At 41.2% G+C, this 23,274-nt stretch overlaps 1 protein-coding gene across 1 annotated transcript in view; it reads right to left on the reverse strand.

Moving 5' to 3' along the window:
• Positions 1-14,665: 14,665 nt before the first annotated feature.
• The window catches only part of zfhx3a (zinc finger homeobox 3a), a 28,652-nt gene continuing 20,043 nt past the window's right edge, over positions 14,666-23,274 (reverse strand). Inside the window, 2 exon segments of the mRNA XM_057348478.1 lie at positions 14,666-17,953; positions 18,084-23,252. Of these exon segments, the coding sequence (XP_057204461.1) occupies positions 16,743-17,953; positions 18,084-23,252 (6,380 nt within the window). The 3' untranslated portion in view covers positions 14,666-16,742.

The raw sequence follows: 23,274 nt of genomic DNA on the forward strand, positions 1-23,274 counted from the left end.
AGGAAATAAAGCTATCAAGACATGTACGTGGAATCCATATGGCACGTGTTGCCATGGAAATGCAGGGACTTATTTCAATTGGTTGCTTTGAGGCTGACCTCCAGTTTCACTGAATGCTCATACACATCTGCCCGATGCTGCTGTCTCAACCAGACTTTACCTACAATCTTATGTTAAATTTATTCATTCTGTGAAATATTTTCCATTCACTCTGATTCTGCATTTTTTTCATGTGCCAAAAGCAGCTCTCTCTCTCTCTCTCTCTCATTAATGGTCTGTTCAGACGCTGTATAGCAGGTGACAGGGAGAACTAATCTCTATGAAGATTAAAAATAAATGAAGAGAAACGTGTTTTAGAAAAACGGTGGAACGAACATCATAAATCATCCAGCTTGGATCCAGTCTCTCCGCACTGTCCGCACACTGACACACACACAGACAAATTACATTACTGAAATCACATTACTGCTGCCTTTCAGGAAGGACACACGAAGGGGAAAAAGAGAGAAGGTGACAGAGAGAGAGACAGAGAGAGAGACAGTGAGAGAGAAAGATTAGATGAGGTTTTAAAGTGACAGAGCTGGAAAAAAGAAGAGAAACAGTATGTCAATTATGTATCCATGCGCTTATGTTAATTGCAAATTATGTTGCAAGAGCAATAAAATATAATTATAAATTATATACAAATTATTCTTATTATTTGCTTTTGTAACATACATTACATTTTAACATAATTACCCGAAAGTATTGCGTATTAATATTCTTATTTTTCCAAATATAAAAAATGTATAAATATATGTTAATTGTAAATATTAATACAAAAATAATAATATTCATCTGATATACGGTTGATACATGTAATATTTTGATTAACTTTAATATTCATCTGTTAATAATCTTAAATGTATATACAGTTTATTTCTAAATTGATTGCATGCTCATAAATTATTTAACCTGTTTGTCACATAATGTTAAATACATTTGAAGTGTGAAGGTCATTTCTTGGACTGCACTGGTGTTGATGATGTTGTATTGCATATTCATGAGGATAGTAAAGAATCTCTACCTTACTCCTAGTTTGTGTTTAAAATAGCTTAAAAATCGATCACTTTTTCTACATCCTGCCCCTGAAGACCCCCAACACTTCACGTGTTGATGTTTCTCCAAATCCTTACCAGAACTGAACCCTAGACAAGGTGTAAAATACCTGCGGAGATCCACTCGAGGCTGCAGGTTTATAAATGTCCTCTGGAGGTCGCTGTCTGCCATCGAGTGCAGCATCAATAGCAGATCTCACAAACTGCAGACATACAAAATGCCAGACATTATTTGTGACTATTTGTTATGGCAGCATGTGTGTGTGTTTATATTATCATTTCTCTGCTTTTCAAGAAGTGCTGTTAGAACCTCAAACAGCAAGCTCGAGAAACCGGAGAGGTCGAATGGATGAGGGGAAAAAGAAATATACAAATGAATAGAGGAACACCAGCGCAGAGAACAAGAGGAATCAGGGGATGCTGAACCCTTTGTTCTCTTCACTTGGAGCTGGTTTCTGACTCCCTATAGGCAGAATTTCATTTTGCAGCATCTCACATTCAAACAGCATGTAATTTGCCCTCTAGGGACACCATCACTTCTGTATTTCTGCCTGGGTTTTTATGTGTGTGCTGAGTGTATGGCTTTATTTGGAGAGGGGGGTTCCTTATGAAACAAGTCCTATTTTTAATTTCCTTACCTCTGCATGAGCAATTCAAGATTCTTGATCAGAGGATGAGATGGTGCAGAAAGATCAAACATTTATTAAACAGATCAAACATCTATTTAAACGATAAGATTTGCAGAGTTCTGTAGTATTTACTTCAGTTATATTTAGATTTTTGTTACTTTGCTCATGATATTATGCCCGTGCGCATGCGATGCTGCCAGACAGACAAATAAAACATCACAGTAATACATAAAAAGAAAAAGTCTAACCCTAAACTGTTTTGATTCAGGAATAAAGAGATTTGGTACTCAAGAAGAACAAACCAAATATCAACTGTATAGTAATACTTAAAATGTCCAGTCTCCTGTTCATCTTTATTGGAAATGTGTTAATGTCTTACCTTAAAAAACAGGTCATGTACAAGATAGAAACAGAAGTTCAAAGATTTTTTCCAACAGTTAACAAGACATAAATGAAATATCTGGCAATATTTAGTAATCAAGTAAAGTAATTAGCTTATGAGAAAATAGAAAAAACACTTTGTCTTCCACGTGATGATTTTGAACACTTCATCACTGATTCACCCTCATGTCGTTTAAAACCTGTATATGACTGTTTCTTCAGTGTAACACAAAAGAAGATATTTTGAGAAATGTTGTGTTCATACAGTGAAAGTCAATGGGGTTGTTCGGTTACCACAATCTTCAAAATATATTCTTTTGTGTTCTGCAGAAGAAAGAAAGTCATGCAGGTGTGGAATGACATGAGGGTGAATAAATGATGAAAGAATTTTCCTTTTTGTGGGAACTATCCTGTTAACTATGAAAATTAAAACAATTTATCTGCACATGTACATTCTGCATTGATTACCCCGTTTCCTATTATTTAAATGACTTTTCCCTGTTTCCTTCTAAGAAGCTTACACGTCTTAATTTACCTGTCTTTCATTTTTTCTCTTCTATTGTACAATTTTAATAATATGTAAATATGCAAGGCATTAATACAATCCAGATGGAATTTTGTAGTGCTGCTTTAGATTAGCTGGTAATATTGAAGTTTTTCTCTCCGTTCCGCTAGAGAACATGTTGTGATTTAGATAATGGCTGATGAATAAGCAATGCTATTTCATTTTTCTTTGAGAATGTTTTTTGTTGTTGTTTCGGCCGACTTAATGATATTCCTTCAAGTCTAGAGCGACTTCACAGACTACATAGCTTGAAGCAGAATACATTTTGAGTTGAGAAGCTCCTAATCCTCAGCCATTAGCTCGAATAAACAAAAGTGCCCTGAAGTATTCCCACTGCAAATGGAATCAGATATAATACACATTCGTTCTAAAGGAGAATATGAAATGATGAATAAAATTAGAGGAGCCCTGTGTGGAAACAGTCCGAGTGTCACTAAGAGGAATGCAAGCTCACATGTATTTGTGCATGAACGAGCAAACACGCCAACACGACGACCGGACAAACATGATAGCGCCACATAATAAAGACACCCGCTGATGATCTCCATGGCAACGCTACCTGTCAGCCCCGTGACATGCATGGTAAGTTTTATTCCGCAGTGATGTGACGGCAATATCACACCTCTCTATCTTTCAGAAGGTTGTGCGTGTGTGTGAGGAGATTTACTCTCTGCGGCCCTTCTAATGGACAGATGTGAGAATAATGTAGTGCAGAGGAGCAGGAATCCTGTGGCTATCGACCGAGCCACGCTCGCGCGCACTCACACGTATACATTTTCTTGAACACCACATCACACTAGAGGTCAGGGGTCGGAGCAGAGGCTGATGGGAAATGTGATTTATATTCCAACGTGGCCAACTGGCCTCCCATTACTGTTACTCACCTTAATGTGTGTGCAGGGAGTGTGTGTGTACGCATCATCTGACTCTGCAATGCAATTTTCTCATGTAGCCATATTTAAAAGACACAACTCAGATATTTAAAGGGACAGTTCACCCAAAACTAAAATTATCTGATCATTTACTCTCACAACCCTCGTGTCATTCCAAACCTGTATGACATTCTTTCTTCTGCGGAACACGAAAGAAGATATTTTGAAAAACGTTGAGAACCAAACAACATTGGCCCCCATTGACTTCCATGTATAAACAGAAACCCACTGAGACATTTCTCAAAATATCTTCTTTGGTTTTCCGAAGAGGAAAAGAGTCACATACCGGTTGTGAATGGCTTAAGGGTGAATACGTTTTGACATCATTTCTATTTTCGGGTGAACTATCCCTTTAAGGCAGGGAGTATTCATCTTACAGGGAGCAATCAAAATGAATTTTGTGCATAATTGTATTGGTGCATAATGGGAAGACATACATTACACAGAATTCATGGATGCAACTTGATCAGGGCCCTGTGACGTCATATCATAACGTAGATATGCTTACTCTAAACGACCTGCAAACAAAACAAAAAAACAAGTGTACATCAGCTAACCCACTGGTCATTGCCCACCATGTCAGTAGTAGTAAAACATGTTTGATAAATATAAATTTAGGCATTTTATCCCACTTCCCCTCAGGAGTGATCGCTGCAGTTTTCCATAAATCTAAAGTGCACAAGATACGTGAGCATTAAAACGGCACCATCATATCATCTCATTTGACACATATTGTAAATGGATCTTATCACATTTATTTTCGTATTAAACATTTCAACGCTCATTTATCACCAAGCGTAGGTGTTTCGAATATGACAAATGATACCATTTATATTAATTTGAATATATAATAATACACGTTTTAAATAAATAGACCTGGATATACTATACAGTGTTTTAAGGGTGTGTTTGATGACATTGCAGGGAATTTTAAATGAACTCATTTTCTCTTCTTGAAGTGAACATCTACAGACGAGCCCTGCTAGTGTCTAGGGAGCCGTGAACACTGTTTAGGGACCTTGTAAATTGGACTTCTTTAACATTTCCTATGCTGATTATGGGGGAATTCTATGGAATGGCCTGAAATCTGTAATAAACAGAGCTGAGAGCCCTACACTTATACGGCGTAATCAGATTTACGGAAATATTTCAGAAACGAACATGCAACGTAATGACCTCATTAGGCATTTTAAAGACATTGTTGTCTTGAATCATGGAATATAAATCATCAAACTGATGATTATTAAATTACCCTAATAAATCATGCCTGGAATTTTAAATTGTGTTTCAATATCTAAGATTTAGCATGACCCTCATTTTTCTAATAATGTCACATTTTTCTCTGTTGAGTGTCTGTTTTGATATTAAAAGTAGTGTTTAAGACACATTAATTCATGTCAAACTGATACAGTATATAACCTATGGCTGTTTGACTTCCTCAAATAATAATAAAAAAATCTAAAGAGTTTAATCCTGCTGAAATTGTGCCAATAAGATCTATTATTTAGAATTCTACAATATTTTGCTATTATTTAAACAACCACGATGATAATAATCAAATAGATAGCGTTCATTATTTACAATAAACATTAATTATTGCTCCTTCCATCTCGCCAACAATGTTGCATGATTGTAATGACCCTTGTGTTTGCCCCTTTCCATTAACAAAGCATATTTTGCATGTTCTCATTTGCACGTTCTTATAGATACAAAAGCCATAATCTAAATCAAACAAGTTTTCCTCCATCACATCCGGGAGTTGATGCCCGATGAGACAGATGTGCCCACAGGGTGAGCCACTTTACCCTGAAATAATCACATCGCTCTTCTGTGAGCCGTGCCATTTCCCCTTTACAAACCCTTTGAGAGGAAGAGGTGAAGAGCAAACGAAAAGAGAGAACGAGCGAGCACAGGAATAGAGGAGAGATTAGAGAATTTGAAAGAAAAGACAAACATACGCTGAAAACTCACAAATTTCAAAGAGCATTTGCATACACATCGCACTAAACCATATGCAAATCCGCTTGATTTGCATGGCAGCGATCTCCTGTTGCGAATCGCTCCACGCTCACATTCTCTGAATGAAAGGATAGAAAAGAGAACAGAAGGCAAAACAACTTGTAGGGGCCCTGATAGGGTCTCACAGGGGACATAAACGTGCACTTGTGAGGAATAAAAGACACCAAGAGCACATACATGCAGACACCATCAAAAGTTACTGTGGCACGGTCGTCAATGCGGTTTTTATTTGCGACGAGCTTAAATACACTACGTCACGTATCGCTTTCAACTCCTCTGACATGAAAGAGAGTCAAGATCTAAAGTACAGAGACCAAACGAGAGATGAAAAGAGAAACGGGGTAAAGTGTTAGAGGGGAGGGGGGCATGGTGCCGCGTGGCGAATGAACACGATGGCTTTGCGAGGTTGGCACTGTGCCATCCACTCAGCGCTGGTGCCAAAGAGGGCGTGGAGGCAGGGTGGCATTACAGCGGAGAGAGGAGGAGAGACAGATTCCAGAAGAGAGCGATCGACCCGCTGCCAATTCTTCAAATGAAATGTTTCCTGCGCTTGACGAGCATCCCGTTGAAAAGTTAAGATGCCATCCGTCAGCCCGTCCGCAACCGTGCGAGTACGGATACTGCGACCTGCACACAAACCGATGTCGTGTCACTTAACGAACGTCTTCTTCAAAATTCCTGCCCTCCTGATTGTGCCAGGCTGCGAGTAGGCACCGCTCTCAGTTTCCCCCGGGGAGGAAATAACAAGCGGGTTGTTTGCCCCCGATGTCGATGCCACTCGACGCGAGCACCGGCGCATCTGCTTCGTCATAATGGAGATATGCGACTCGTCTGGTTATTCCCGTTGGCGCGCAGGAATGTTCGGCAGCGTGCCAGGATTTCCTTATGCCGCTGGGAAGTTGGCGCTGGTTCGGGAATGGCAGGGTGCCAGCATGTTTCTGCGGCAACCGGCCCCCGACGCGTGCCACTTGGCAAAGACAAAGAGCCCCAGGGACAAAACATAAAAACAAGATTGACAAACACAGCTTAATTAACACTCGCAGAGTTTCTTGGGTTAATTGGTGTGACAGATTTGGTGAGGAGGAATGTGGCAGGAACACTTGTGGGAACAAAAGTAACGGGCGAACCAGACTGATGGAATGCCGGTGGATGACAGCGCTACGGATGTAAGCCGACGCTTCTGTGCCAAGCCTGCCAAAGTTCGCTCGATGGGGTATGTGAGAAGGAAGAAAAAAGAATCTGTTTTTACCAAATGTGTCCCCTATGCGGACCATGTGACCATGAGAAATTAAAGATGGTGGACAGAGGGACTGAGGACACAAGTGAACAGGGCGGAGCTAAACCGATTTTGCTTTATCATGCCGTGACTCATCAGATCAATCAAATTGAAACTGCAAAATAAATTCTAATGCAAAAAATGGCTCTACAAAAGTTGATCAATTTTCGAGTTTACCAGAGAGAGATTTTTTCGCCAGTCTTATGGACCAACTAAAACTTTGCCTGTGCAATAAGATGCCATTCTTTTTTTAGTATGAGCAGCAATGAATATCTTTTTGCGCGGATACCTGCTCTGGACTCTTGAGACGTCCTGTTGAATCTGACTTCAGATCAGGCAGAGAGATGATGCAGCTCAGAGCGTGAGTGAGAGAACTCAGTCCCTCACTGGACGCCTTTGACATTGTACAGGAGTATAAATAATGCAGATCTACTCTCCACCTCTTCTTTTCCCTTCTCTCAGAAGGAACGGAGTTACCTTTGTGTTTTACATTGGCACAGTTCACACTGGCACCTGGAAGTGACGGAGGATTCGTTAAAAAACAGGCATTGTTTTCGGCGTCACCTTCGGCAATCAAGTGCAAATTAGACGTTAACGACCTTGCGAAATGGGCTGTTAAATGCACAGTTCCTTTTTCGCATCTGTTTTCCGTACCGATTGTGGACAATTACGTACGGATATGCTAATATCGCTTATTAATGACGTTTGTATGGCTGGGATTCTTCTCGTTACTCCTGTGGGGATCTTAATTTTACCTCATCTTTATTATGTAAATGGATTATGCCAAAAACACAAACACAAAGGGGGCGCAGTCAAAGGAGAGAGGGAATAAGGCAACGGTGGGGAGGGGTGATGGAGAAAATGGAGGATAAGCTCCTTCAGCACACACTTTCTTCAGTCTTTAGCTCCAAAGAGCAGGAAAGTGCAGACAATCTGGAAGGATCTTCTAATTGCAGCGGGTACCAAAATGGAGCACTCGTTTTTATTCTTTCCTCTGGATATTTCTGCTGCGCAGTCCTGTAATGAAGTGACAGAGCAGAGGATGGGATTTACTTGATGAAAAGAGAGAGAGAGAATGGTTAATATCCTGCGCTTAATCATGGCACATGAGATTGGCTGTATGCATATCTCATTTGCATCTCATTAAGTTGCTCCTGCACCTGCAGAGGGACGCGAGGGGGAAGAGGGCGGCTTGACGAGAAATGAGGGTGTTGTTTCAAAATGAAGATTGTCTCAAGCAGCTACTTCACTTTACATTAAATAAAAAACAAAACAATATCCAGTCTCTTTAAAAATGGTGTATGTTGGGGTTTCTTTAAAATTGTGAAATTGATCAAATTGAGTATTTTGTGAATCATCTTTACAATGAACTAAGATCAATATATAACATTACTAGCGCACCCACATGTTATATGTATGCGTGTGTTTTATATATAATATATATATACATATAAAAGGCCTTACCGATATAATTTATACATATTTTATCATACCACACGTGAAGATGTTTCGCGCCAATGTTGTGTAATATTAAATAATAAAATGTACATTTTATGATACTGTTAATTGAGATGCATCAGATTTTCATGTTTTTTGTTTATGAGTGTGTAAAGTCCACTGACGGACGCCAGTTTAATATATGCATGATTAGTATGCAGCTCTTTGCGTTCTTTTAATAGAACTCTGGGTGAGGACTATTGTCTCTGATTCCAGGATGTGCCATCTGCCCGGCCGCAGAGACTGGCCTTTCTCTTTGTGTTCAACACAATGAGCTATTCTACACTGGACATCCACACATAACTCAAATAAATCATGCCCCAGCCAACACACCACCAGAAGACCACCGCAATATTATCCATAAAAGAAAAGGAGAGGACTGCATGCCGAGCTGGGAGGAGATTAGGAAAATTAAAAAATTTCCATTACAGACCTACATAATGACAAACACAGTTGGAGAGGAAGATTGGGAAGGGAGATGAGAAGGACAAGTAGGCAAAGGAAAGAAAATTGGATAGCAACGTGAAAACAGGAAGGTGAAACAGAGACAGGAAAGAAAGGAAAACAACGTGAAAACAGAAAAGGAAACAAAATAGAACAGGAAGACAACAAAAATGAAACAAACCAGGAACGGAAACAAAACAGGAAGCGAAACATAGATTAAACAAAAGCGAAAATGAGACAAAAATGAAACTAAACAGGCAAAAAAAGGAAAAGGGAAGGCAAACATAAACAAAACAGGAAGAGGAACAAAAATGAAACAAAACAAGGTAAACAAAAAATCGAAAACAGGTCAGGAAAACAAAACAGAACGGTCAGAAACAATGTGACAAAATAAGCATGGAAACAAAAACGAAACAAAAGAGGCAAAGCAAATGAAACTAAAGAGAACCGGAAGAAAAAGATGACACAAAACAGGAAAAGAAACCAATTGAAACCAAATGAGGAAAAATGGCAGGGCACGTACTGTAAGTACATGGCATTAAAATATTGCCAAGTACTTCTCTGCCTTCAACGACCTCGCATGCTTGTTTAATAAATAAATGAAATAAAAGTAAATAAAAGTGTCCAACCTCCAAACCCAAGAATGGCCATTCTCCTATGTGACTGTAATGTAATTACTGTCTGACGGATATATTTAAATCTGTATGTAAACACTGGAGCGGCGAGCTCTACGTATGATAGAAACGTCTGCATCGATTACCCGCTATGAATGTGAAATGTTTAATCTCGTTAAAAATCTCATGCCTAAATTAGACTCCCCCAGCAGCTTTTTAAATTGGGCTATCCATCATATATAATGAAGAAGTGACAGAGTGGGTATGCAGGGGGTTCTAATAAAAAATTGTTTTAAAATATTCGCATATTACCCCGGCCGTGGCAAACGGAACAGGTTTGGATGCAGGCAATGCATTTCTTTGACGGGGTAAACAATAAAACAGAACCCAGAATAAACCCTAATCCAACCTTTTGTACGGACCAAGCCTTGTTGAGTGACAAACGATACTTCAAGGATTTATCCTCTTTCAAGAAAGAGAAAAAAGGAGAAAAAAACTAGACTGTGGCGTTGGCCACCACCTGGTGAGATGTCATGTACGATTAAGTGCGTGTTTGTCTGGCACACTTCTCGTTGTTATCAAATGCGGGCAGCTCAGCGCAACCACTACACTGCATACTTTTCTTATGCTAATGACTTAGCGAGAGCCGTCCTTCAATAGACCCCTCCTCCCCATCGCTGTACCTCTCTAACCCTTGGTACGCCATCCTGCCCACTTTCTGCCACTACCCCCGTAACATCTCCACCCGTGCCACCTTCTCCTTAAAGCCATGCATACTTGCTCCCGAATCCTTTGGTCACTTTCCTCAGACACAAATGTTGTGACACAAGCCACTGCACCACCTGTCCCGAGCCGCACGCTACACGCAGGGTGAGGGTCCCGAAACCATATAACCAACCTTCATGCGCCAGACTCCTCGGGGTCAGAGGGTCAAAGATTTAGCATAATTTATCATATCAGTGCGAGATTTTTGCAGCAGCCACGCGCAGCTCGGTTATGCCCCTGCTGCCTCTGATTAGCATCTCATTTCACAGGCTTGATTTTTAAAAAGCCCCCCTCCTCAGAGCCCCCCTCTCCACTAACATGATAGCTCAGTTCCTGCACTTCAGAAACATATGCTCACCCAAAATATTACAGAGCGACCGTGTCCAACTGACACAACAAACCACAAAGGAAAAAAGTGTCTTACTCAGCAAATGTTTGAATGTGGCGTTCTGTCATTCAACTGTATTATGCAAATATTATCGCAAATTTGCTTCAAACAATCAAAATAAAATGTTTTTGGAACATACACAAACATAACCAGATTAAACTGTAAGTACTACATACAAACGTCCAAACATACAGTAGTGGCCAAAATACAGTGTCCAACATAAAAAATATAAATCTTTTTGGCACACTGTAGATTGCCTTTTATAAAAATCAAATTTCACATAAATATCTAAAAAGTGCATTTTCTTCATTTCGTACCATACATCTCATCTATTGTTTATTTGAATCTGATTGACCTTTAAAAGCAAATACTGTACAAATATGCCGTCTGGATCACTTTTGGACACTATTATTTTAGTCGTAGTATATTATCATTATTTGTTTATCTGTGTAAGTTTTATGCAACCTAAGTGAATTATGACAATTCATATTACATGGAATTTATGTGCATATTATGACTTCATAATAAGAGTACATATTCGAAACATATTTCAACACTGTGTGTGTTTTGAATCATTCAAACACGTGATAATCCAATACTGTAATCCTGCAGAATGAGGTGAGAATGTAACCAAAGCCACGTGCCCTGGTTTACCGCCATTTGTTTCTTTTTTAACCCGATTTCGTTGAACGAACGATTCTGCACGAGAAAAACCAACACAGATGAATTTCCCTGCCATCCCGTGTAAGGAACTGCGTACGGAACACCGCAACGGCATCCGCGTGAACATTAGTAACCGAATTTATTTGAGTTTATCTGAGAATCGAGAGCGCCGCAGACCTGTGATAGATGAGCAAATCTGGTCGACCATTAAAAAGTCATTTCAGAGACAGATAGCTAGCAGGTTTCGCCTCTAAACGTCTGCTGCGGGAAGGATACTTTAAAGGCGCGCGAGAGAAAACAGAAACAATACAGCCCATTTCCAGAAATAGAAAGATAACAGGTGATCCTGCGCTTTTGTATCTAATGAGGTTCTTAAATGAAATACAGATAGGAAATGGCACGTTTTCCGCTGCAAGAATTTGCCGTCCCGATCTCTCGGTGCTAAAGGAGCGTGCTGTCCTAAGTAGCATAGTGTTGCTTTTAATGAGTTGGAAGCGGGGAACTATAGTCGCTTCTCAGATTCTGGGAGATCATTATGGTCACCTCGACCTGCTTCAGTGGAGAGAGCCAACATGACATACAGTCCGTGAATCTCTTAATGATTCAACTGAAAAATAATGATAATGCCGGCACGGCCTAATCTTCTGTGAAAAGCACTGATGAAGTCTGAAGCAAACAATATCCATTTAACTTTGGTTTGGAGAAAAACGCATTATTTTATTTACACTAAAAACCATCGGTTATCCATCTTTTAAAATCAAAACAACGCACGAGTCATTCGTGTGGCGAAGCCGCGACTGTTTCTTTAAGAGGAAATCACGGCTCGAGCTCATGAATAAAGATGAGCTGGCCTTTCTCCGCACACATCATAGATCATGTATCAGCAGGGCCCATCTATCAGAACACAAGAGGAGCTGAAACGCTCACCGCTGCCCAGTATTAAATCCAATGAGCTGGGGGGAGGGTCTCCACAATCCGTTGTTGATGATACACGGGTGGGCTTCCCTTTTAATGCAATTTTTACAGATGATCTCCATGTTAATGCGTTGACATGCAACACCAACGACGCTATTGCATTTGCATCTAGGTCTGCATAAATTACATAAATGATTCCCCATTAGCGCTTCAGAACCACGCAAACACGCCCGTGCTGCATTACGCACGGTTTCGAAATGCATCACGGCGTTCAGAAACTCTAGAAAGTGCATTTGAAAAACAAACCTCTTAAACATCTTACAAGGGTTTACCGACGAAACGCCTGACGCATCACATTTAGCTCGACACCGACTGCTATACGCACGAGGCAGAATCTCCATATCCCACCCTGCCTTTTCATTTCAAAAGCTGCTGCTCGAGGAAGATTCAATCTATCTGATGCAATAAAAAACACGGTCGGTTACAGCTTCTATTCACACAGGGCCGTTAATATTAATAATATCATCCTCACTCTGAGGAAACTCATCTAGCTAAATGTCACAAGTTTAATTAATGACTGGTCCGGCCTGACCTCGGTTGCGGGGGGAGTCTTGCAGCTCCTAATGCCATGCAGGCAAAACTGGAATAATTTAGCATGTTAAACGCAAAGTCAATTAACCTTCCTCGGCAGCCAATGACGTGCGGCCCCCACTCGAACCCGCATATACATCGTTCTATAGAATCATCTGGACCACGGCGGCCTGATGAGGGAACGCGCGTGCACGAGTCATTAGCGGGAAATGGTTTCTGTTTTCCGCAAAGCCGCGGACTAATTTTACAATAAAAAACAATTAGTGCGTATTGATTCGTTTACGCGGTGATTTACCTCAACTCGACCAGGATTATGATGCGCGCTGTGAATAAGTGCTATGATCGTTAAGTATAAGATCTGTGAGTGAGAGGATTGGGATACCAATAGGCTAGTTGTCAAATCTCTCTAAACCTCAAACCTACGCATTTAATCTACTAATGAAGACATTTATCGTCGAATCTCATTTTTAAAGACTGGTCATCAACAGCTCTCACCATTTTTCCTTAGACACCCAGCTGAGTTGTGCCCATCACCCTCCTGTATATCCTGCATTGAGGCGTGACGTAATTTAGACCTGATCTAACAGACCCAATCACGCGCTCTCTATACGTCGAACATGCAATCGGCCCACGCCACGCCATAAAATGGAAGGCTTCATCATAATTCAACTAATAGACATCGCTTTAAGTCTACACAGGTTAGTTGAATTTAACAAGAGTGTCTTAAAACACCATTTAAATTTCCTGGACATGGTGCAATTTCATATAGCGAGTCCTATTTGGCATCTATAATATTGCTTGCCGTAGGGTGTGTGGACATGTTGTTTTAATAGGCCTATATTGAGCAATAAGTTTAACTAAGAATAATAGGTTAAAAACTTTTCTCAGCAAATACAAATCTTAACATAATTTCTCTCTCTCACACACACACGCGCGCGTGCGCACACACACACACACACTTAATAAATCAATCGTTACACCTTCGAATAAAACATCGCTTAGTGTAATTTATAAACCGTTTTTCTCATGTGGACTACAAAAGTCCCTTCAAGGTCAAAAATGACCAGTAGGCTACTATCTTTGTTGGGGATCAGGCACGCGCACACACACGCAGACACACACGATATGCATGACATTCATTCTGATAGCCAAATTTTCAAGAATCAGATGCGTCTCGCTATTAAAAATAAGTGTGAAGGTTGCCTAGCGATGCCATAGATGAACCATTTTCGATTCCCCAAAAGAGGAAGATTTCTTTCTTAGCTTAGTCTTAAGAGGCCTTTTGCACTATACAAAGAACCTTTGTGAGACAGAAAGTTTCTTTGGGTGTTTGAGGTTCTAAAGAATCTGTATGGAACTACACAGCCAAAAGTGGTTCTTCCATGCCACTGTTATTTTAAGAGCGTATAGGCCAATGGAACAGTTCAAGGGTCTGTCAACGAAAACCGATATTGATTGACCTCTGATATGAGAATTGGGGGAGACGCATCCCTCTCGACGTTTACGGTGCTCGCGGCCTCGCTCACTGATACATGTGAACTTGAATCTCCGTTTGAACTCGCTGCATTGATTTTGTCTCGTTTAACCTCCATTGATTTCCAGTGCTTTGGCTGACTGCCCGTCTCCTTCACACCGGCTCAGCAGAGTACAGGGCACACGCAATCTGATTAAGGACGCAGCAGAAACACACATTATCAAATCACACAACTTCGATCGCAACAAATTTGGTGTGCATTTTGGCGAAAATATGATGTTACCCGCAACCTTCAATTTATCAGACAAGCGAGTCGAAAAATATTACCTTCACAAAGAGGTTCCTGAAAGGCCTGAAAGAGATTCCTGAGGACCACAAAGACACAGATTTATTAAAAGAAAACAGATTTTATTCACTTTGAATGCTTGTATATAAGAGAACGGGAGACATTAGCCCAGTGAGTCACATGAATAAACCCAAGTGCATCATGAACATACATTATTTGGCGATCGCTACGGTAATAACATTTCCAGGAACACGTAGAGTAACACAGTCTCACACAACAGAAGTGAGAGCATACGTTACGCAGTCCCCTTCGAAGCAGAATACAATTAAAACAAAAACAGACAATTGAAATGACAATGTGATATTTGGAATGCAAACTTTGTATAAATATAACATCATTGGTTGGCTAGAAGGACATAACGTAGTTCATGGAAATCACAGTCTTCAGTCATGTGTGGACAGAGCTGCAGTGACACGAGGATGGGCTTGTGGCTACTGACGGTCGTCATTAAAGCTTCGGCGAAAAGCAAAATCAAGCATGCATCTTAGTACAAACCTACATTAGCAGCACACTCTATATCCTCGACAATTAGACCCAATACATTTAGTAGAACAAACGGTACGAAAAGAAATCCAACGGGACGAAAAGTAAAGACCAGACATAGAGAAGCAAACTGTGTGATCTCCACCTCTATAATACAAACTACAATGACTGCACAGCAGTGCTGTCCCATATCTTCCGCGTTTTGTTTTTCTGCTTTTCTTTTTGGTTCTCTGGTTGGTTCATATATGAGGTCACAAACGTTCTCATAAGTTAGCTAAAACAGTATTCTTGTAGCTGGCTCCATCATCTAAAAAGTTTCCATTCCTTAAAAACAGTAATATTTTCTCAAGTATAAAGTTTTTTCAATCCTTTGTATGCACCAATGGTAAGACTACGTTATCTTTGGATTTTCCTTTAAAGCAATACTGCAAGTTATTATTATTGTTTCATAATATTGACATTGTTATTGGTATTCATGGCAAGTGCAGAAATGTTAAAGAAATAATAAACCCCGTAGTGACGAAAATGAAGTACTACCGTCTTAAAAGTGAAATAACAGTATCGAAGGCAAACAAAAAGAAGAAAAGAAAATAAGTGCACAATTGAAATGTTTCGTTTAAAAGACAACAAAACTAGAAAATATCTCATAGATGCGCATCCATCTAATTCATACACAGATAGGGTCTTTGAACTTGGCTCAGTGCAGGAGAGGAGGTCGGTCGTACAGTGAGAGTTTTCAACAGCATTAGAGGGTAAATGCTATGTTTTAACATGAGCACGGCTAAACAGCCTCAAGTGTCTTTGACTGGGACAATACAAAAGTTAAATATACAAGTCGTTTGTTTTAAACCTAACGTACAATTAAGTCATTTGAACTCAACAATCTACGCAACACCAAAATGTTCATACATGTATCTATCATTAACACAATGTTTTTTGTCATTTTTCGAAAAGAAAGAAAAACTAAATCATTCTCGTCCACAATTTACAACGGTCTGCTTTGTGTCTGGACAATTCAATGTCCATTTAAGAAAAAACATCTATAAGCAATTTTAGGTAAATTTTCATTCATTACACGTTTTCTTTTGGGCTTCATATATTTTCTATTGGTATGTCTTGCAACAGAACAAAATTGAGAGCTGTTGACCTGAGAGAAGACAACATCAAAATACATTACATCACTTCATTATGCCAACAATATAATATTTTAACACGTAACAGGGCAAAAAATAGTGTGGGTGTTTTGTGAGGGTCTGTTAAAACGCCTATGTTATAAACAGACTTTTGGTTAGTTAGGTCATTATGAAACCATCTTAGGTTCTTCACCAGTCTTTAGCTGTGCACCCTTTAGTTTCCAAACAGTTCTACATATACTCAAGTTTTAGGTAAAAACCAGCATATTGAAATGGAAAAACATTCTACTGACACTTGTTTTTGGTTACAAGCACTGGCAAATGCAAGTCGGATCCAACAGGATTCAGTCCTTTAAAACAGTCTGTCAAACTAGGTGTGGTTCATGTCTTCCCTCCAATGTAATCTAAAGTGGAGGCATTTATATTTTACTTTCCACCTGCTTTCTTGTGAAGTTTCCTCTGAGGCGTGCCCAGCCATAAAAACCACATAAACCTCTTGCTCCGATATATTACGTTGAGTCTTGTCCCTCCTACGACTCGTCGCAACACCCATCTGCAGAGTCTGCAGGTTTCATGTGACAAGTCTTTGCGAGGCTTGTCAGGCTTGAGGTAACACTTGAAGGCGAAACAATGTGATACGAGAGAGAAGCCGTTGAGCTTTGGGTTGTCTCGGGTAAAGCTGAAATCGAGCTTTGGGGAAGTCGCGTATCAGACGAACTTCCAGAGGGAGTCTCTAAAACAGACGGGGCAGTTGAAGAGGATCTCTGTTCACCGGGTGGGTCTGGCTGAGAGGTAGATGAGGGACTGACGTGAGGTAATTCAGGAGAAGCATGCTCTTTGGAATTCAGTCTCTCTGCCACTCTTTGTCTATGCTGAGGGTTCTCCAGGTGCATGATGAGCCCTGCGTCCCCAGTGAAAGACACCTCACAAGCAAGGCAGTCATACGGTTGACCATCTTTGCCCTCCCCTCCACATGCTGCTTTGGAGACAATACAGTGACTTTGAAGAACATTATCATCCAGTTGTGGCTGTTTAGTGTTTACAGACGGGGAATGTGTGTCATTGGGAGTGCCTTGTTTCTTGTCACGTTTGGTTGAATCCAGGACAGGTCCTCTGGTGTCCTCTGCATGAAGGTGAGCAGAGATCTGGCTAGATTTTGGTTTCTCAGTTTGCTGCAACTGTTGCAGCTGCAGTCTTTGTTGCATCAATGCACCCTGCAGATTCTGTTGATATTGCTGGAGAAGGGAGCTTGGAGACAGCCCCATGAGAGCCTGTGGCAAGACTGTACCATATGAGAACATGCTCTCTATGCCAAACATGGGCTGCAGGAGCCCACTAGACATTGGTGTAGGGATATGGGGAGAAAAAATTGGAGTAAAGCCAGGCATCATATAGGGCAAGAGGGGACTAGGGAGCAGAGCAGCTTGTTCAGATTTCATTGCTGCATGTAGAGCTTGTAGTTGACTTGGATCCATGGCATATTCCCTTGCAGTATTTGGAACAGATACTTCTGGTCTGGGAGAGTCTGGCTTCTCTATACAGCAAGAGGAGTTTGATTGGGGAGTGGTGTCAAGCTTGTTTGTGGGAATCTTTTTACTCTCAGTATCATTTTCTTTGGGAAACTGGAGCAGGTCTTGTTGTGTGGTCTTTGGGGTCAAGACAGAGTTGGTTGTGCTAACTACATGTTTGTCATCCATAGCTGATATGGCAGAAGAGGACTTTGAGGCTGGCTCACTGGCACCTTTCAAAAAACAAATCAAAGAATTAGTAATTCTAAACAAGAATTTATAAACTAAAACTGACGATACATTTTCACTACCTCTGTGATTTAAGATTTAAATAAGGAAAACAAGTACAGGTTAGCTACATACCTGTTTTAATGGTGACCATGGTGTTGCTGCCACCTGGTATGCTTGCAGGTATTGAGTACACAGATGACTGGCTTTGAAGTCCAGTTTGGTTAAGTCCAAGAATATCACTTGCCTTTTTTATCTGATCAACCTCTTGCTGAGGCATTAACTGGCGGGCAGATACCGAGCACAAATACTCCTTGTCCCTCTCCATCTGGCCACCCAGGGCCTCCTTAACTTTAGCAAGGTGTTGCTGGGAGAAGACATGGTCACGAACAGACAAGCACCCGCTGTATTTGACAGAGCACAGCGTGCATTCTTTTTTAGGTCGGTCAATAGAGGTACTCTCTGTACCAAACTGCTTGGCAAGGCTCAGCTTGGCCTTCTTCCCCTTGGCTCGAGCATTCTGAAACCACACCTGAACCACTCTCTTGGGAAGACCAATGTCATTGCCTAAGGCTTCACACTCGAGCATAGTTGGGGTTTTATAGTCACTAAAACAGGCTTTGAGTATTTTCACCTGCAGGTTGGTCATTTGAGTACGGTAGCGTTTATGACCATTGTCAAAACTGTTGGAACTACCAGGGCATGGTGAAGCTGGATCAGCCAGACTGGAATTCTCACTATAATCCAAGACTAAATCATTGTCAAAATCTTTAGCATTAAAACTTATTGCTGGACTAACTAGTCCAGAAGACATCTTTTCATCATTTTCTGAAGAAACCTCTCTTTCGGTGTTGGATGACATTTGGTCAACACCGCCATGTTTCCCATCTAGAGAGTCATTTCCTTCATCAACTGAATGGTCATGGGTCATGTTGGCGGTAGGTTCACAGTTATTCATCTTGCTTTGTTCAAAAGTCTTACAGACTGACATGGAAGGGTTCTCAAAATCTCCTATTCCCTCACTCTTCAAAGACTTTGGGCTCAGACGCTGCTGATGTGAGGACTTGTCCATACTTTTACTCATTGGAGAATCTGGATGATCAAGTGTGTTTGAAAACTGGGAATAATTACCAAAATCAAACGAATCAGCTTTGATATAAGAACTTTCTTGATCTTGAGTCATTCTAGACATCGCCAAACCAAAGCCTGTATTTCGTGCTTCATGCCAGTGACGTGAACGTATGTGGGCAGCGAGAGCAGTCTGTGCCTTAAACAAAGCTCTGCAAAATGGGCAGCGGCGATGGATTTGAGTTGGACCCAGAGCCCGAAACTGACCTTTCCTCTCACGTGCTCGGGTATTCTGGAACCAGACCTGAACTACTCTTTTCTTAAGACCCACCTCATTAGAGATATGGTCAAGCATCTTGCGTGTTGGATTGGAGTCTAGAAGATATTTCTGATATAATACCTCCAGCTGCTCTGGTGTAATGGTGGTCCTCATGCGCTTGTCTCGCTGGGGTTCATCCCCGTTATTTTCCCAATCATTTTCCATGGAACTGCATCCTGCTTTCTCTTCGAGTTTCCTTTTCAGCGAGTTTATGGTCGAATCAGGAATGGTGGTCATTGCAGGTGGGTTTACTGCCATCTGAGGAATTGTACCTGAAAGCAGATGCCTTGCCAGTAGGGGATTAGTAGGATCAAACAGCATAAGAGGCATATCTACAGGACAATCCATGAACTGTGGGGTAGGAAAATAGCTCTGAGTAAGGAAGTGCATTTGCTGGTGCTCTTGCCAATGTTCAAAAGATGGGAAGCTCAATTTACACTGGATACAATAGTAAGGGCAAATTTCTTGGGGAGGCTTCTGTTGTTGTTGTTCGGATGAAGAAATCTCTGAAGGACTAAACATTTTTTGGGAGCTCTGTGATGGAACTGGGTTTGTTTGAGATGTACAGGAAAGCTTTTCTTGTTTAGGAGGGGATGGAGTGTGAATCTCTGCGCTTGCGTTTTGTTTTTCTTCACAGTTAGTCTCTAGCTTCTGCATGCTGCTCTCTAAATCTTCACTTGCAGCCTGTTTAAGGTCAGACGATGCTTCACTTGTTTGTTTGAGCTCTCCAGTTGAATTATTTGTTTGCAAATGCTCATAATCAGTGGACTTAACATTAGTGTTTGACACAGATGAACTGGAGGGGCTTGATGAGGTGCTTGCTTGTGTTAAACATGAGGGTCCAGATGTTGGACTATGACACTCAATCTTAAAATCCACCATGGTTTCATTTAGGTCATCCTGCATTTCCTCATCCTCATCTTTGTAACAGTGCTTTTTCTGATGATTAATTAGATCAATAATGCGCTGAAATACCATGCTGCATTTTTTACACTGGTAACTGCTGTTGGAATTTCTAAAGTAGCGGTCATTGGATAGATCTCGATGTTCACTATCCTTCACTTCCTCTCCTTGGTTCTCATAGTTCTTTCTGGCTTTTTGGCGAGCATTTTGAAACCACACCACAATGACACGAGTGGAAAGATTGAGAAGGTAAGAGAGCTGCTCAAATTCATCATCTTTGGGGTATGCATTGGCATCAAAGAAATCCTGCAGTACTCTAAGCTGGTAATCTGTAAATCTGGTTCTTGAAGATCTCCTCCCTCCATAACACTCTTGCCTTGGTGGATCAGGAGAGGGGGGCTTTGACTCCATATCTACCTCTTCCAGTGTTGTGATGGGAGGGTTACTAAAATTGTACGGAGAATCCTTGTTGCGCTGGCGTTCTTTAAATAGAGTGTTTCTAAACCAGTGCTTTATGACTTTATGTGGCAGGCCAGATTTGTCGGCCATCTCATGGATCTGGTCTTCATTTGGGGAGTTGTTTATATCAAAATACTGGCGCAGGACTCTCAGCTGGTCATCTGTGATTCTGGTTCGAGGTCTTTTATTTTGTTGCTGTAACATGGCTGGAGTTAACTGCTGTTGATAGAGCTGAGTCAAATCAAGTGTCTGGCCAGCTTCCACTGGGGGCAGATGAACGGGGACCTGAGGAGTCAAAGCCTGCAAAGGTAATGGAGGCATCAGAAGCGGAGGGAAGAGTGGCAGTTCCATAGGTAGAGGAATTGGTGCTAATGGAGCTTTAATTTGGGGAATGGAGACAGTCGCAGGAGAAGCACTGAGTGTAGAGGCAGATATAATTGGCTGCACTGGTGGTTGTTGTGGCTGCTGTACTGAAGTAGGAGGAGCAGGGGGTGATGGAGATGGGGAAGACACAGGAGAAGCCTCAGTAGTTGTAGGTGTCAAGGGGAAGAGTTTGTCATATTTCTTCCTGTAGTCTTTAGCAAATTTCTCCAATGACTTGATGGGGAATATGGAACCATGAATTTGTTCTTTATGGCTCTTCAGAATCAGCACATTTGAAAAAAGCTTACCGCAAGACTCACACTCAAGCTTCTTCGTGTTCTCTGAATTTTCCACCTCTTTGGCATCGGATATTTCTCCAACACCATTTGGTAACGTCTCGGAAAGATTTTTCTGATATTGCGGCTTATTTTCATTGAATTGCATAACTAACTCAAACCCGATGTTCTCAAGCAAAGCTCTTGAAGCATTTCCAGGTGCATCATGGGCTATTCTGGGATGAAGGAAATAATTTAAAGCCTTTGCATTGCCTGACACCTCTTCTCCACCCTGTTTCAATTCTGTTTTTTCATTGCTATTCAGATCATCCACCTCCTTTGATTCTTCTTTATTGTTCTGACCAACTGTGTCTTTCTCACATTGTGAGTCACTGTACTGTTTCTGCTCATTCAATTCAGGACGAATATCAGAATTCTCCACAATGTCTTTAGAGGGAGTTTGGTCACTCTTTTTTGATGACTCCGTGTCCTCATTTACTGTAGGCTTTAATGTGCTTATGTTTAGCCCAGAGCTCTTTAGACTCAGCTCTGGATTCATATGAAACTCTCCTCCTGGAATAAGGAAAGGAAGAAGCAACTGCTGCTGTTGTTGCACTGAAAGAAGAGCCTCTGCGGCCATAGGAAAAGAATGTAAAAGTGCTGGATTAAATAAGTGGGACTGAAGGAGGGCAGCCTTTTTTTGGAGCTCTTGCTGGAGGTGGGCTTGAGCCTGGGCTAACTGCTTTTGTTGTTGTAATGAAATCTGATGTTGTTTAGTAGCTGAATCAATAATGTCTACCAACTTGTTCCTGACTTCAGATGTTGAAGGTTGGCTTGTATCTGTGCTTGCAGGTGCACCGTTGTGTTCAATGTTTTGTTTGTGGTTCAGGCCAGCATTATTTGTCACAGGCTTCAGAGTAGCGGGGGTGCTGGACACTGCTTTGCCAGGATGGGGGCTAACAGATTCTGAGCCAGAGCTAGATGAATCAATCTTGGATGAACGAGCTTTGGTCTGGTGCAGGACAGATCGCATATGAATCTCTAAAGTTGAGCTCTGGCTGTACGCAACATTGCAAATGCTACATTTGAATGGTTTGTGGTCAGTACTGTTAACGGGTTCTAGCACGCCAGCTGTCGTGTCCTGCAGAGACCGTTTAAGTTTATGCAGGTGTGACACTGAGTTATAGTGAACCAGGAGAATATTCTTCTGGGTGAAAGATTCCTTACAAACTGTACATTTGAAAGGCCTCGATGGATCCAGAAATTTCTCCATTGTGATATTTGGGCCTTTACGAAGTGGAATAACTGGTGGTTTGAGGTCACATTCAGCATTGTCTTTAACCAAACCGAAATCATGGTCAGTAGGACTTGGTCTCTCTTCCAATTCACATTCTTCATCATCTTTCATCAGAGTTTCATCTGGTGATTCCTCTTCGTCACCAAAAGCTTGGTCTCTAGAGAACAGGGACTCACCATTCATCAATAAGCCACCATAAAGCTGCTGTATCTGGGTTTCACTTAGCTCTGTGTGGTTAGTCTCAAGGTGTTTCCGAAGAGCCTGCAGTGTACGAAAACTGCGTTGGCAGAGGCAGCACATGGTGGCGGCTCTGATAGCATGGTACTGAGCATGCTGTTGCAACTTTTCAGGGGTTTTGAAAGCTAGACTGCACTGATTGCACCGGTATTTGTAAACGTGTCTGTCAGATATTGCAGTTGGAGATTTCTGGCTATGGAGCTGGTTGAAGTGTGTTTGGAGTGCACTTGAGGATGTAAAGAATTTGTTACAGCCTTTCTGCCAGCAAGGAAAGGCGGCACTGTTCTCCTTTGTGGATTCTGCATCGTCTGAAGGTTGCTTACGGAGTTTTGATGTTTCTTGTGGTGTGGAACCTCTTTCAGGTTCGGCATCTGTTGAAATCTCTAAAATATAAAGGAAAAACAA

Source organism: Triplophysa rosa, linkage group LG12 (genome assembly GCF_024868665.1).
Source record: "Triplophysa rosa linkage group LG12, Trosa_1v2, whole genome shotgun sequence".
NCBI classification, from domain to species: Eukaryota; Metazoa; Chordata; class Actinopteri; order Cypriniformes; family Nemacheilidae; genus Triplophysa; species Triplophysa rosa.